The sequence below is a fragment of the Podarcis melisellensis genome, assembly GCF_964234715.1.
Source record: "Podarcis melisellensis genome assembly, chromosome: 3".
Taxonomy (NCBI): Eukaryota; Metazoa; Chordata; class Lepidosauria; order Squamata; family Lacertidae; genus Podarcis; species Podarcis melisellensis.
The window spans coordinates 100,473,381-100,489,922 of NC_138530.1; the positions used below are offsets into that span (position 1 = coordinate 100,473,381).

At 40.6% G+C, this 16,542-nt stretch overlaps 1 protein-coding gene across 1 annotated transcript in view; it reads right to left on the reverse strand.

The window, feature by feature from the left end:
- The window catches only part of KLHL29 (kelch like family member 29), a 425,462-nt gene that overhangs the window by 75,641 nt on the left and 333,279 nt on the right, over positions 1 to 16,542 (reverse strand). Inside the window, exon 7 of the mRNA XM_081906134.1 lies at positions 5,665 to 5,864. Within this exon, the coding sequence (XP_081762260.1) occupies positions 5,665 to 5,864 (200 nt within the window). The remainder of the gene's footprint in view (positions 1 to 5,664; positions 5,865 to 16,542) is intronic.

Consider the following 16,542-nt stretch of genomic DNA (forward strand, 5'->3'; position numbering starts at 1 on the left):
GGGTTGCCTGAAATTCAAAAAGCAAAAGAAGGGACGGTGTTTTGAACACGTTTTGTACTTTCTAAATATTAGCAAGGGGGGGTTAAAAGGAGTATTAAACCATCACAAAGGATGTCAAGGCACAGTATAGCCTGACAACCTCTATGAGGCTCAAGCCTATTATTCTAGAGAACTCCATATCCAAAGACTACAAAAGGAAGCTCAGACACCTCCCCTCACAATATTACAGTAAAGGTAAAGGTAAAGGTACCCCTGCCCGTAGGGGCCAGTCTTGACAGACTCTGGGGTTGTGCGCCCATCTCACTTAAGAGGCCAGGGGCCAGTGCTGTCCGGAGACACTTCCGGGTCACGTGGCCAGCATGACAAAGCTGCATCTGGCGAGCCAGAGCCGCACACGGAAACGGCGTTTACCTTCCCGCTGGTAAGCGGTCCCTATTTATCTACTTGCACCCGGAGGTGCTTTCGAACTGCTAGGTTGGCAGGCGCTGGGACCGAGCAGCGGGAGCGCACCCCGCCGCAGGGATTCGAACCGCCGATCTTTCGATCGGCAAGTCCTAGGCGCTGAGGCTTTAACCCACAGCGCCACCTGCGTCCCCTACACAATATTACAGACTCAGTTGTAATGGGGATGGGGGAAGAATCCTTCTGAATCAGGAAAATGGGTGTCTACCCAACACACCTGGGACACAAACTAATGGAGCTCTTACAAAACTGGAACAGTAAGAGCTGTTGTGAACTGCTAGTGAGGGAAACTCAATTTTTCCTAAGAGGCATATTTCTCCATTTTTAGGTCCCTGAGGCCATGGGCAATCCATTTCTAATTGGTAACATGGGATCAACATTTCATGGTAGATACTTTCTTTGCGAAAGTCTGACCAGTTTCTTCCAGTCCTTTCTTAGGTGACAGATGCAGCAATCCACATTTCACCAAGACTGCCTGGCTCCTCAGACAGAGTTTGGCCCCTTTTAAAATGGCAACTGTTCATAGAAGGACGCCCACAGACATCATAGCCAATGTAGGCCCAGTTTGCCACAATGACATAACTTGCATAAAATATTATCCATATGCATAGTTTTAAAGAAAATAGCCAACAAGGGGCATAGGTTAAGGGTGAGGAAGTGGGGAGTCTGGGACCCTCTAAGTCAGCTGTTCTCAACCTGTGGGTCCCCAGATGTTGGACTACGACCCCCATCATCCCTGAGCTCTGGCCTTGCTAGCTAGGGGTGATGGGAGTTGTAGGCCAAAAACATCTGGGGACCCAAGGTTGAGAAAGGCTGATTTAAGTGAACCATCCTGAGACCTGTGGGTATATAGGGTGATATACAAATTTGATAATAGTAAGTGTACAGTGGTACCTCGGGTTACTTACGCTTCAGGTTACAGACTCCACTAACTCAGAAATAGTACCTCGGGTTAAGAACTTTGCTTCAGTATGAGAACAGAAACCGTGCTCCGGCGGCACGACAGCAGCGGGATGCCCCATTAGCTAAAGTGGTGTTTCAGGTTAAGAACAGTTTCAGGTTAAGAACGGCCCTCTGGAACGAATTAAGTACTTAACCCGAGGTACTACTGTAGTACTACAACTTCCATCATCCCAAATCACTGGCCATGCTGGTTTGGCCTGATAAGATCTGGAGTCGCACTTTAAAAAGACTTGTAGCATTTGTATTGTAACAGGGAACTTGGGTGAATGCTTTGCTAGCCAACGCATCATCCTGTTTGAAGTAAAGAGTTGGGGAAAATGTGGTTGGTGACTTGGATGTTCTTACTTGGCCTCTGCTTGCCAGTATTAATAACAGAACATTTGATTAAGATTCAAGGCAGGACACGTCAAAATGAAAAGGAAGATACGTCTGTCACACTAACAATAAATAGCGTGCAGAAATGATTATCCACTTGCTCATAAACAGCTTGTTCTCTGCTCTCACAGCAGCACAATATATTCTGTTTGCTAGGCACTGTTTTATGTTAGAATGCTTAATAGGTCTCCAAGTGAAATTTCAGAAATAATGATAAAATATGTAACTTACTAGTCGTCGGGGTTGCTAAGGTGTTGGGTGGGTTTTTTTTTGTAGTATCACGGAAATGAATCTTAAATAACTCTTAAATAAATTAGATTTAATTCTCTTGACCTCTTTCTACGATTTAAAGAGCCCGTAGAGTTATAATACTACCAATCTCTTAACAGATTGCACGTAGAGCAGCATAATCCTTCTCCTCCTACTGCTTTTTCCCTCCCTCATTTAACCCCTGGTTAAACTTTACGTAAATGTCAACTGTGGTTAATCAAAAGTACTTAAGGGGAAAAGTTTGGAAACATCATCTTAACTAGGAAGATAATAAGAAGGGTTCTTGTTAGTGCTAACAGCAGTGCCAATATAACACTTAAAACATGGTAGAAGAAGATAGGAAGAATTTGTGGAGGAAGTAATGATGTTAAAATGGTTAAAAGACAATAGGTATTTTATCTCTAGGGGCCCACAGTCAGCAATACAGTGGTACCTCGGTTTTCGAAAGTCCCGGAAGCCAAATGTTTCGGTTTTTGAATGCTGAAAACCCAGAAGTAAATGCTTCTGTTTTCGATCACACCTTGGAAGTTGAATGGCTTCCACTACGTGTACGTGTTATTTCCCCCCAAGTTTTCTGCAGACCACTCTTTGCTCCTTGGCTTTCAAACGTTTCAGAAGTCGAACAGTCTTCTGGAACGGATTACGTTCGAAAATTGAGGTACCCCCTGTACCAACTTCTGAAGTTCCTTGCCCCCACTGGTCACCATAGTCAAGAATAAAGGTGGCATACTTATTGTTTCTTGAAGCTGTCTGCACTAGTTAGTATTATTATTTAAGTTATTCAACTTTTTTCTTGCCGCAGGCAACTCAGTGTCTTTACAAAAACAAAACAAAGTGAAAGGTAAACAAAATCTCATACACTTAATTAAAACCAATGTGAGGAACAGTTAAAATGCCCACCCTCCAGATTATGTTATTTCTTCCCTCCCCCCCCCCAGCCCTCCACTTCAGGGTTTTCACTCGATTTATAGTCAAAGTTTTCATGGGAAAGTTCATTATCTGGGAAATCATGGTTCTTATTCCCCCCTTAAAATGTACAAAAATGCAAAACAAAAACCAAACACCAAACCAATCAATCAATCTCTAGGCCAATTTGCCTCTATGACATACTAAGAAGAACAAACGAGATCTTCCACAGGTGGCTCTTAGAAGAACTTTAGAAATAGTCAAAACAAAAAAAATTCCTTCCAGTAGCACTTTAAAGACCAACTAAGTCAGTTCTTGGTATGAGCTTTCGTGTGCATGCACACTTCTTTAGAAATAGTGGTTTGCTTGTCTTTTTGCATTATAAGATTCTTGGCTAGCCCAATGCAAAAATGAAAAATGAGGCCAACTGAAAACTCCACTATCTCTGAAGCTTAATCCAGTAAGAGCTATAAATAAAAATAAGCAATTATATTTTATGAATTCTCTAAATGAGAATATAAACCTCTAGTTCCCCATATATAATGAAACTTACAGCCAACTCTCCCAGTTGCATAACCATAACACGGTTCACTGAATTCACATATTAAGTATTGGAAAAGGAAAATCTCACATTGATTTAGTGGAAATAAATGTATTTTGTTATAGTAGCTGAATCTTTAGAGATAATGTGCATGGATATGTCTGTGGATCATTATGAAAGCCATAAAATCCATTAATTTAAAACACACTGGAGGCCAGCTATTAAAGGAAATTTGCACCAGCACAGCAAATGCCATCTAATATCCAGTTTTGGAATAGATGCGCGCAATTTGGACAAAACAGATGTGAGGGAAACAGGAAACGCAAGGCCCTCTATCTTCTATGCTCACAGCAGAAACTGAACGTTTGGATTATCCTTCAAGGTATAATGTGCCAGAGCATGATGCAAGGACAGTTTGAGCATCTCCCACCACATGAGATATGAGAGGTTCACATTTAATGTGTAATTAGTGATGCCACCAAAGTTCATGATGGCTTGGATCATAACACAAACTTGTCCCACTCATAATGTTTGGCTGTGGTACTAAGGAAAATTGGGGGCCTTGAAACTGGGATGCAGCAAGGAGCCCTGGGGTGTGCAGTTCCTAGGAAACACCCACTTGTAGGTTAACCCAATTCCAGAACTCTGAAGAAATTACATTTCTCAGGACCTTGAAGAGAGGCCTTCAAATAGTTTGCACGGCTGGTACCACTGATACCAAGTAAGAAGGGGGGTAGCAGCAACCTGTGGGGGAAGTTATGTCTGTGCACTTATGATGTAGTTGAGGGAGGCCTTTAGACCTCATTTTGTTTCAAATGATGTCATCCGCAGCGTGAGTGAGCCCACATTTCAGAACTAGCACCAAGTCCAATTCTGAACGGGACGTGGGTGGTGCTGCGGTCTAAACCACAGAGCCTAGGGCTTGCCGATCAGAAGGTCGGCGGTTCGAATCCCTGCAATGGGGTGAGCTCCCGTTCCTCAGTCCCTGATCCTGCTCACCTAGCAGTTCAAAAGCACGTCAAAGTGCAAGTAGATAAATAGGTACCGCTCTGGCGGGAAGGTAAATGTTGTTTCCATGCGCTGCTCTGGTTCACCAGAAGCGGCTTAGTCATGCGGGCCACATGACCCGGAAGCTGTCTGCGGACAAACACTGGCTCCCTCGGCCAGTAAAGCGAGATGAGCGTCCATGACTGGACTTTACGGTCAGGGGTCCCTTTACCTTTTACCAATTCTGAACTGAGGTGGGGGAGTTCACTCATCCAAACCTGTTATTCCTTGCAACAATTCTGCCCTAGCTAAAGCCATTCTGAAGGACAGTTCTAGCATCTTAGAAGCTGCTCTGGTTTGTGGGGCAACCTACCCTACTGGTTCTGGAAACTAAACCTTGAGCTAATTAATTAGCTCTCCTCCCTACATATATCTCCAGCCTTTAAGGGTACAGAGAGCTAAGTGGGAAGGGTATTTTTTTTATGATGGAGATATGAACCTCTCACATCCCAGGGGCAAAAGAACAACAACAACAACAACAACAACAACAACAAAATAATAATAATAATAATACTGAATGCACAAAGAAGCACCCTGTGACCTGTATATATTACGTGAAGTAAACATAATTTACTCTTCAATTTCTTTATGTTTCTGGAAATTAAGGGCGAAGGACATATATGCAGGACCCTGAAACCCCATACCTAATCACTGGACATCTTATTCAGGAAGTTACTTCTGCATACTGAGATTATATTGGACATTGCCCATAAACTTCCTAGCATATTAGCAGGCGCTTGTATTTTCTTTTATATGCGAGTTGAGATTCTTGTGGAGGATGCCCAATAGCACATCCAGTGCTTTTAATGTACTTCTGCAGCCTCAAGGCGTGCACCCAGCCTTGGTAAAAAGTCCACAATTCACTCAAGTAAGCAATACTATTTGCAATGCAGCACATCATGACTGGATGGTAGCTGTACTTCAGGTGCCGTGATTTTAACAAGACCACACTGCACCTGAAGTACAGCCACAAACAAATAGTGGTCTGTCCTATTGTAAATGACATTTAACCATGAATTTTATAGAAGAGTTGCACATGGTGGAAAATTCTGAGGTTCGGAATCAAGAGAGAGAGAGAGAGAAACAGCATGAATTCTTACCTAGAAATGACACGCAGACTTTGCAGAATGTATGAAATTGGAACTTGCTGGCAGCTTCCAGAAGAGTTTTGGCATTGACGGAATCTATTACTAAGGAACCTGTATAAACAAACTCCAGCAGTAATTCCAGGACATCCGCCGTGAGATTTGATAATTCCAACTCCAGCTTCTCACTGCTTCTGCTACTGTCCCGGGGTGACCTAGCAACAGCAGACAATGAAATTCTTACAGGATATTAACATTCCCCCAGTGGTTGCCACTTACTGATGGCTTGAAAATCATACAACAATTCACTGACACAGAGTTTTGTTGTTGTTTAAGAATTGAAAAATACTGTATCTTAAAAAAATAATAATCAATGAACTTAAAAACACTTTATTACTGGATCTGAAAGAGAAGAGTCTTGCACACCAAAAAATACCAACCCAAACATTATTGCTATTCTGCATATTCATGCAAAAAAATAATAATTTGCAAACCAACCAACCAAACAAAAACTAAGAAGAAGATGAGCCAACATTAATGAAAATGTGGAATAGGATTAACTTTCAAAGGGAAGCAATACATTTTCATGTTTACATTCTGTGTCTCTTCATCTTTGGATAGTGAAAACAAAGTTCCCTGTTTTCAAGAGAAAAGGTCACTTGTCCCGTCCCCCCAAGACTAGATCCTTCATACAGAACATGGGACAATACCTTACAGGGTATTTAGGGATACATTTATGGACCTTTTCTATAAACCAAAGTAGGAGAGGAACAGTTATTATAATGGTTCTGAGTGTGACATTCGAAAAGTTGCAAACTTTTAATTTTATTTCAAACCCTATAAATTTTGTGTGCATATTTGTTTGACTTCAAAAAAATATATTGTTCCCTTTTAGGCACTAAAAGAAAAGAAAAACCAAAAAGGAAGGAAGGAGACCCCTCATGGAATTGCTTTGAAAACTGAATACAAGACAAGATAGACAGACAAAATGGTTAGAGCGAAAGAGGGAAGGGTTTTTTTTTTTTGGAACAACAACAACCAGCTCTGCCACAGGAAGCCAGCAGCCATCCTCTCGAAGTTTCATGACCGTGGCCTACCGGTTTTTCCTGCATAAAGTGCTAAACAATTTGGTGATCAAAATATCGCCTGCATTTGAATTGTGCATTAGTGCTTGTGGAACTATCAGACAAAATATATAAATAAAAATAAAATAGATACATGGAGTGGGTGGTGGGTGGGAAGGGTTCAGTTCCTAACCGCTGGCTCAGGGTATTGCTGCAAAACACTAAAGTCGGGTTATACCTGAAAGACAAAATAAAACAAAAACAAAAATGCATTTGGTAACGTCAAGAAAAGGGGAGGAAAGACTGTTAGCGCAGGAAAGCAAATGCCTTTAAAATGGTTAGAGCCGCCAGGACCTTCTTTTGGAAGCGTTACACTGATCTCAGTGGAGGTACAAAATCCAGTTACTCCGCCACTGACACCCATTTCAGAATTCACACCAAAAAACTGTAAGTCTTGTTAAACTTTTCGTAAAAGGGTCACAAAAGACCAGTTAGCTTTTAAGAGAAGCGTGGAATGCAGCAACTTCGCAAGAGGCCTTTTTTTCAAGGTATGTATCTTGCTAAACAACTTTTACCGGCTTATCTCCAAAGAGTTGGGGCAAGATGAAGGAACATGGATCCTCCATCTTCTTCCTCCACTTTCCACTTGTTTTTCCTCTACCCAGCTCCGGACTCAAAGCAGTGACACGAAATACCTCAGACATATGGATAGCCCTTTCTAAATGGAAGTTTGGTGGTTCTGACACAAAGGAGTCTCTGTTAAGCCATGGATGCTGCAGAAACTCACACACAGCTCTAAACGTGTGAATTAACAGTTTAGACCATTTCAACTGCTTGATAAAACTAAGTAAGCACACGAGCCTCTGAAAATTCCCAAAGCTTTGCAGATTTGCTAAATTTAGGGATGGAAAGGTACCTTCATTGGAGGCTGGTGCATTAGCAGAAATGGGCCATGGCTCCTCAACCCCAGCATGTCTCCACTTGTCTGCTTTCTTGTTTACAAACCAATCAGGGATGGCTCTCCTCGTCATTGGCTTTGGCGCCATTGGTTCCCTGCAGGTCCTAATGTTCACCATCTATCCCTGGTTACCTCTAATGGGGATCTCTATACCTAACATCCCCTCACTGTGAACTCTCATTTATTTGTGAGCATACACACACTGAAAGCATACCGATGGTGCAATATTAATTTCAACAATTTGCTTAGTATTTGGTTGTTGGGTTGCAAGTTGACAAATCTGCAGCAGTCCTTCCCCTCACTCAGCAGTGAAAACATGGAAGGGAGAGACTAATCTTTGCGCAACACTCAGGAAGTCTAAAACAGAACAAGGATTTAGGTGAAGGGCGTCTCTACTGATGCTCTAACCACGAGACCATCCTTAATGTTTATGCAAGTTCAGAGTATTAATAAGTGGTTGTCCTTGCTAAGCTTTCTCTGGAGATAACAGAAGCTAACAGCAGCGAGGAAGCTGTTAGCAGCCTTAGCTATGATTAGAATAAAGAAAACATAAATATTAGAGACAACTCCACCCTGGAATAATTCAGTGATAATCTCTTCTCCTTTGTAATACACCAAGCTTTAAACGGCTGTTGCAATTGATTAAACACCAAAACAAAGCTAAGGTGTTTAATCAATCACAAAAGCCTCTTATGGAGAGCATAATACCCAGCGGAGATTATTGATGTTGCACAACCTGCCAGAAATGGAAAAGAAAATTGTATCCTTTTCTTCTTCTGGTGACAGTTTTGATATTGGCAAGATGCTGCAACCGGGATGTTCGTGCAGCATACAGATCACGGTAGGCACTGCTTAAATCCATGATTTGGATTCAAATACCGAGAAAGGGTCTGCCTCAGCTACCGCCAGAGAACAAGTTCAGGTTTCATGATTGTGAACTGACTTGCGCAAATTTTGATTAGATGCCAGATGAGTTACTGGCTGAAATTGTCCCTATGAGATGGGGAAAAGGTAGAGACACATTTCCCCATCTGCATCTATACTGGAATTGTTTTTATCATGTTTTAATTGTTTCCTTTGTTGTGTGTTTGCTACCCTAGGCTCCTTCGAGAGGAAGAGTGGGATTGAATGAAATAAATAAAATAAATGAGTGAATTTTCAAAAGGAGCAGAAAAGTTTTGTGTGCAAACAACCAGGACTAGATAAACTCTTAATTTGCAAACTCGGTTAAAATGTACATCTGTAAACAGAATTAACTAGGGGCTGGTTAACTGTTCTCTCTCAAACAGTTGGGTTTAAATTTCTTAATTTGTGTACAGGTCAGTGTGCTAAGCAGAATTACCATTAATATACTGGAGGGCATGTTCTTCTCTCAAGTGAGAAAGTGAAACAAAATGGCTTTGTTGTCCTCAGGTAAGCAGCAAATGGGAGCAGGGCTGTAGTGACAGAGAACCAATGAAATGCTGCCAAGCACATGACAAACGGCCCACCCCACCTCCAAAAAGCGCTAAGGGGAATCCACATTTAACAATGACTCTGGATGATAAACAAGTTATTTTTGCTTATCGGATTATCTGTCTAATGGAAAAATCCATATTAAATTGGGGGTGGGGGAAGAGAGAGTACAGGCTGGTGTTTTGATGAGGATGCTACAAAAAACTTGCATGCATGAGTAGCATTAAATCTACATTAAATTCCCATATGGACAAGCCTGGAGAGAAAGAGTAATTGCTAAGTCACTGCCCTGGTGCCACTGGAACACAGAGCTCTGTTTGAAATACAGAACTATAAGAGATTCTTGAACAACATCTCAATAAAACAGCAGTTGGACAGGAAGTTTCAGCTACTTTCTGTTAATTCTGGCTGCACTAAATGTTTATTTCACTATACAGGAATGGTACCAAATGAGTTTTTCCAATTGTTGTATTCATTTGGATTCAGAACTCCTTCCCCAGTCACCTTGCCTATCTAGTATGGAACTTGCTATTTGTGGATACTATTAGTCACCTTCCCCACCCCTTTTGCTCTACAAAAAGCAACTCAAAGGAACATACAAATATATTCTGCTAGCTAGCATACTTTTCCCTAACACGAAAAATGTCGCTCACTGGGGCAATTTTATCAGCAAGATAGCTAGTACTTTCAATACATCCCCATCCCTTCGGACAACACATGTCCACTTTGGCCTCCAAGCAGGAATATGTGTGTCTCTGGAAGACTCATCCCTACCTCCCCACCTGCAATGTGGGGCTCTCCCTGATTGAGAGGGTTGGTGTCCCTTTAAAAAGCTGTTGCCTGTGCTAGCTGCAGCTTCCTTACAATCAATTATGGGATTTCCCCCATCCTTCCTCCAAGCTGCAGCTGCAGCCTCCGTCCATCACTTCCTCCTTCTCTGATCAGCAGAGGTTATGGGACAACTGAAGTTATCTGGCTGCAGCTGTTGAGAACAATCACATTTTAAGGAGACCCCCCCATTAGAAAATAAGAATTTGGGGGGGGGAGGCTGGTTTGGCTGCCCCGAGGGCCTATTTAGGGCCCCAAAAATCAGTTATAAAAATTCTTACAAGTGTTGTAAATGTGGTACTATAATGCTGAAACAGGAAAAGTGCTGAAAGCCTTTGGTCTCTAAATATAAGCCCACATTCTCCTGAATCACTAAATGCCAGTTATTCCTTCTTAATACTTCATGGAAGATATAATGAATGCCAAGTTTTACTGTAGCAAAACACTGAATACTGTAAGTAGACATAATACACTCAGGAAGAAGAAGAAATGTCAAAAAATGAAATTTGTTTCCATACAATTTTATATGTCTCTGTTAGCTTGCATGTTCCAGAAATCAGCAGATGCATAAATGGGAACAGCTGATCAGTTTTGCTCTTTGCCCTAAAGGTTTAAATAGAATGATGTCATTTATTGGGCTTGTAATCACTGCCCACATTATAAAGGTCAAACTTTTCACACTGTGGCAGGAAATCAATCGTTTCTCCCAACAACCCATGGGAAAAGAAAGTTTTGCTTCTCGAGAATAATGTATAATAATAAACAATTTTAGTCTTTATCAGCTTGGCAATCTTGGAGAGTGAAAAGCTGGCAAAGCCTGATAGATAAGCTCATTAAAATTAGGAAGTGATTTAGAACAAGACTCAAGATTTATCAGGAGCTAAACAGCAACACAATTTGTTTAGGTCGGTGCTGAGACAAGTTAGGAGGAGAGCTTAATTTTATGTAGGCTGTCAGGGAATTCTTTCACAATTGGAAAACGTTGAGCCTACAGTGGGTGATGGATACTCTCACGGTTGTACCAGAAAGAAACAGATAATATATATTACATTATAGCCCTGCTGTAGATCAGAGTTTTAGCTATCTGGAGAATGTTATATGGGGGCATAATCCGACTAAAAATAAATGCATTTGTAACATGACCTGCCCACTTAGGCTGCAGTCCTTAACCCTACTTACCTGGGAGTAAGCCCCATTAAATTCAATAAGCCTTATGTCTGAGTTGACGTAGTTTAGATTGTGCTATTAGTTAAACTAAAATAATGGGGGGGGGGGGACTTAGAATAGAAACAAAATATGCAAATAAAACTTCTTGTGCAAAGAAAGGGTCATTTGTTATATCTAATCCATAAGACCCAAGCGGCTACACTTTTCCCATTCTCCTTTTATCAGCTTATTTGAAGATAAAAGAACAAAATGCTTCAAAGGGGTGGGGGAGAGAGAGATGATTTAGATACAGATCTTACAAAGTGTGTTTGCAACCATCTTAAGGTTCTTGCCTTTAATTTATGCCTGACATTGCTTCTGGGATTTAACACAGGCATATGGTCCCCTTTTGATGATTGATGGTGGTAGAACTGTCTTCTCCATCTTCCCTTAGAAACCACCACAAAGTCAAATTTTGCCTTTCTGTATGTGCTTGTACACAAGCACACACACACATCAACATATTCCATCAATGATTCTCCCCCCTTCAAGCAGCAATATAGCTCTAGATAATAAAAGTCTCCTCCACGATCAAGGTGACATTTGGGGAGATAGCTGTATCCATCAGTCTATGGATGGGCCTTCCACTGCTGCCTCTAAAATCCCTGAAGTTTCTTTTGCTATGGCAAAGCTACCTAGGCCTCATTAAATCCACTAACCATATTTATTTTGGCTGATTAACCATCTGATTGTCTTTTGATGATTGGCCATATTCTCTCTCCAATTCATATTACATATGGAAAGCTACCTATACATATTATAGACAGCTGTCTGCTCTCTAGTTACTTGCTTGGGTTAACATTAACAAGTAAAAACAAACTGAGGATGTTAAAAATGAAGCCATCTGCCAGAATAATAAGTGTGAATAATGTGAAATGTGTTATATAAGCCCTGCAACTTAGAACAGTTGGTCTGGCGTCATTTCATAGTGACACACCACCAAACTGTGAGAGGTATTCTGTGCATGTAGAACACAACAATAATCACACATATGTAACCTCCAAACCACACCTCAAATTAAAAATAAAAGTAATAGTGGTAGGGGGGAATACCGGCTAACACACTAGTCATGCTGAACATTGTATTTGAGAACTTTAAGTCACTGCCCTGTTCAAAGCTGCAATTTTAACGGTATTGTATTTCAACTGGCTAAAACCAGGCAACACCAAACAACCACAGGTAAAAAAGCACAAGTAGTTCATATGAGATTAAACTAATTTTAATTAGTAAAAACTTGTTTGGAATTGCAGTAGGTGGACTCATTGAAAAGATGGAGCAGGCTGGACTATAATCTATAAATCCACACCAGATAATTTAGTGAAGAACACTGGACTACAGGAACAAACAATCTGAGGAACGATTGAGTCTTTGTTGCCCTCATGTGTTTCAGAGGATCCTGGTTCACTCTCCAGTATGGTAGGATTAAGGCACCACCACAAAATTTCATTGTTATAAAAACACTATGTCCACCTTACAAATAAGTCCATCAACATTTTTACTAGCTTGCCTATCATCTGTCATATTCTGCATTCAGGCTGCCAAAGAAGAAAAGACTTTTCCTATTGATAAAACCGTCTTTGCCTGGTTGCCTGGAAGAAATTTTGACTTGTTGCAGCCAGCCAGGCAAGCAACACAACACCAAAAAACACCTGAACTACAGGCTTTCATGCTCTGGGTTTCAGGACCATAGCAAACGTACATATTAGATGTCCTGCCAGATTTTTTTATTAATAGAGAATGCCTCTGCCACGCTGTTGAGCCATCTTGGTCCTGGCTCAAAAGTCAGTGCCTAATCTTTTGTTGCAACATTCTCTTTCACCTCTAAGTCAAGGGTCTCTGTGTAATCCCCCTTATCCCGTTGTTACTGCTGTGAGTTCCATTAGCAGACAGTAGGCAATGAATGGCTTCTCAGGCATGCTGGCTGACCGTTGCTGTTCATGCCCATATTGCTAATTTAAATTCCAAGCGTCTGCCCCTCCCTCACAATCAGACTACCAAATGTAGTTTTCCTTGGCTCAGCTTCCTTTTGGTGAGGGACGTAATTAACTTTAGAATAAATAGTTGTTCTCTGTATCCACTTAAAAGGAAAAACAAGGATCTGCTACCTAGATCAATGGAATAAATAAGCAACAATAAATTGGTTGCCTTCTCTGGATGTCTTGTTTGGTTCTAACAGAAACAGGAAATCCAAGTTTTGAAAAAGCAGAATGAGATCGCAAGTGGAGATGAAGTTCTACTTCTTTATTTTTTGTTCTTAACCTTCGTAAAATTGTTTTGGTTGGCAAGCAAAGGACACTATGGACCTAATGAGGCTCATGGGTCTGATACTTAATGCAGTCATATTGTAAGAATTCTGTTGAAGTCTTGCGCAATGTAAGCTGAATGACTTTTTGCAAGGAAAGAATGGTCCTGAAGGAATTGAAAATTTCAGGCGTAAAAGAACAAAGTGAATTTTAAATTCCCATTCTTTGATTTTCCCATCCTCATTAGTTTTGAACTGGCCCCCCTGCATGTTTATTATGGGATCAACAACAGAGAAACAAGGGATCAACAACAGATAAACAAGGTCCATCTACAATTCACTCCCAGCTATGATGGGACACTGTGTTTACTTCAAGGAAAATATAACTTGCGTGTGAGTCTTATTTAAAATTCCTTATGAGCTCATGGTATACAGCACATCACAAGGTACAACACATCCAAACCAATGAATTTCCACAACACGCAATATGATATGACCTACACATAATATAGTTAATTGGTTAGAGCTGCAGAATAATTAGTCAAGAGATTTAGAACCCTTCCAAAGCAACATTGTAAAATGAATGCCATAAAGCATATGTAATATCTGTATCTATAACAGAATTTATTACAGCTTGAAAATTGTATTATGGGCTTTCCCCACTAAGTAAGTGCAAGGTATTATCTTTAACTCATTACATAATTTGGTAGGGAAAAAAGTTTTTTCTGCTTCTATATTTAGCACCATTTAGTACTATATTTAATTAAAAGCTTCATGTATTTGTCAAAAATGTGACATACCTGGAAGAGCAAATTGTTTTTGTCGTATCTGTTCTTTTCTATGCTGTAGATTTATTTATTTGCCCCAGGAGATGAAGATTTGGGAATTCTAGTATAACATACCAAGAAGGGAGAGTCTTTTGGCCTATGTTTACAACTGCTCATCTTCAATAAGATTAAACTTTCAGTGATGCAAATCTATTTATTCAATATACCCTGTCAATCTGCTGCCTACCACTATTATTGTCAAATCAGCGATAAATGAAAACCAGGACAAATGGCAAATGCTACATGCACAAAAGAGGGTGCCAGAACATTAACTAACAGAAACGATATACGTTCAGATGAGCTCGTAATGCCATTCAAAGGATACGGCATAATCTGAATTGGGATGAGCTTAGCATGTTAGACAAGCATGTTAGGAGCTGAACTCACATACTGAATCACAAATCTGTTTCCCTGCTGAGCCTTTGGGTGGGAGACAATGGGAGGGGAAAGGTTTCAAACATAAGGCTTAAACCAGGGGCAGAAGAATGAGTCAATTGTCCTTGGAACTAAAATGTTCCTTGACCTGCTGTTCTTCCTTTGAAAACTTAAGACAGAATGAGCTCCCTCAAGATAATTTTCTGTAAGAACAAAGAGCCTGGGCCAAAGAAAAGTGTTGGCACAAATACGAATGAAAGTATTTCCAGAAGCTGGTACGTCTACTACACTACACAATGGCCCACTTGGCTACAGAATTATGTCAACATTAAGCAGCTGAAACATTCCCAAGGGCTCAAGGAACGGCAGAGGATGGAATAAATAGGATAGAGCATGTAGTTACCTCCCTAGAAACTAAACACGTTACCTACTTCATTCAGGCCTGATCTCATTTAATCATATTTGCTGCACAATAATAGTAAGAGCCTAGAACACAGCTGTCATTGTCTGATGTCTTTCATTCAAATGGGGCAAAATGTATGTGAGTAGATTCATGGAAATCTCCAGAAATAGTTAACTATTCTCCAGAAAACTGAATTTTGTAGACTCTGTCATTCTCATATATTATCTAAGTGGTATATTTTCATTATTTGCCAAGTTTAGGTATGAACTATTTCTAAATACCTTAAATCTTTCCCGTAAGAATTTATTACATGCATATCTTGCCTAACATGGGGCTCCCAATGGATTTAAATTCAAGGGACCAATCAGGTCTTTACCTGCTTACTTTCAGCTTCTTGATCATTCGGTTGTTTCCAGAGCTTGTGGGTTTATAGCTCTTTATATCAGCCAAATATATGCACTCAAAGAGTGCTGGGGTATGTGTGTGTGTGTGTGTGTGTGTGTGTGTGTGTGTAAGAACAACATAAAGTATAATAGAGTCAAATGCAATTAAAACACAATTATGCAACACTCAAAGGAAATGGGCCATGGATTTTAATGATTGGATTTTAATGACAGTTCTGCTTTGCTCAATGTTTTCAGTGGGAAAGGCACACGGAGGGGTTGTCATAACCTATACAGCTAATCAATCTGAGCATGTGATGATATAATGAGTGAAATGTGAGGAGTTTCATTTCATAGCCCTGCTGAAGCACAAAGCCCACTAAGGGGACATGGGCAGCCTATTGTTTGCCTGGGATATCTGCTCCAAGACTCCTGTGAGGATAGGTGAGCGAAGAATTGTTGACCACTTTGCACAATAGAAAGTGCTAGAGCAGATCTTAACTATAATCTACTGTTCAATCGCTTCAGGGTGTTTTATGGGAAACAATTCATACACGACATAAATAAAACTTTTCTAAACTGAGTCTAGGGATTCCCAATTTTTTTAAAATGAAAGGGCGTTGATCTCCTACTGGCACTGATCTCCTACTTCCGTTGATGGCAGCCAGAAGTCCCTCAGCTCTAGCCCAGTCTTTTTTTTAATGAGGAATAATTGATTATATTTATATAGTGCCTGCAACCAAAGGAAGCACACACATCTGCTTTATCGGAAGGCTTACAATGTAAAACACAAATAAAAGGGAAGGGAATTAGGCGTGAGAGGAGGGGAAGAAGAAAAGACAGGCAGGCAGGTGAGATGACATTTTGAACATTGGAGCCATTAGGACAGGACTTTGGGAACAGAATGAGCCCTGACTCAGAAGAATGAGTAGGAAATCCTCCCAAATGGAGGAGGCAAATGCTGACCACATTTTGACATAAGGAACACAGGCACCCAATCTCTTTGGATGTTATTCACTTAAGACGACTATGTTTTAAGTCTAAAATCAGTTAACTCGCCCTTTTTGGCAACTTTCTGGGCTTGTTTTCTATATACACTCACATATCCTTTTCTATCCTCTATCCAGGTTACAAACACCTCGGGTTAAAAAC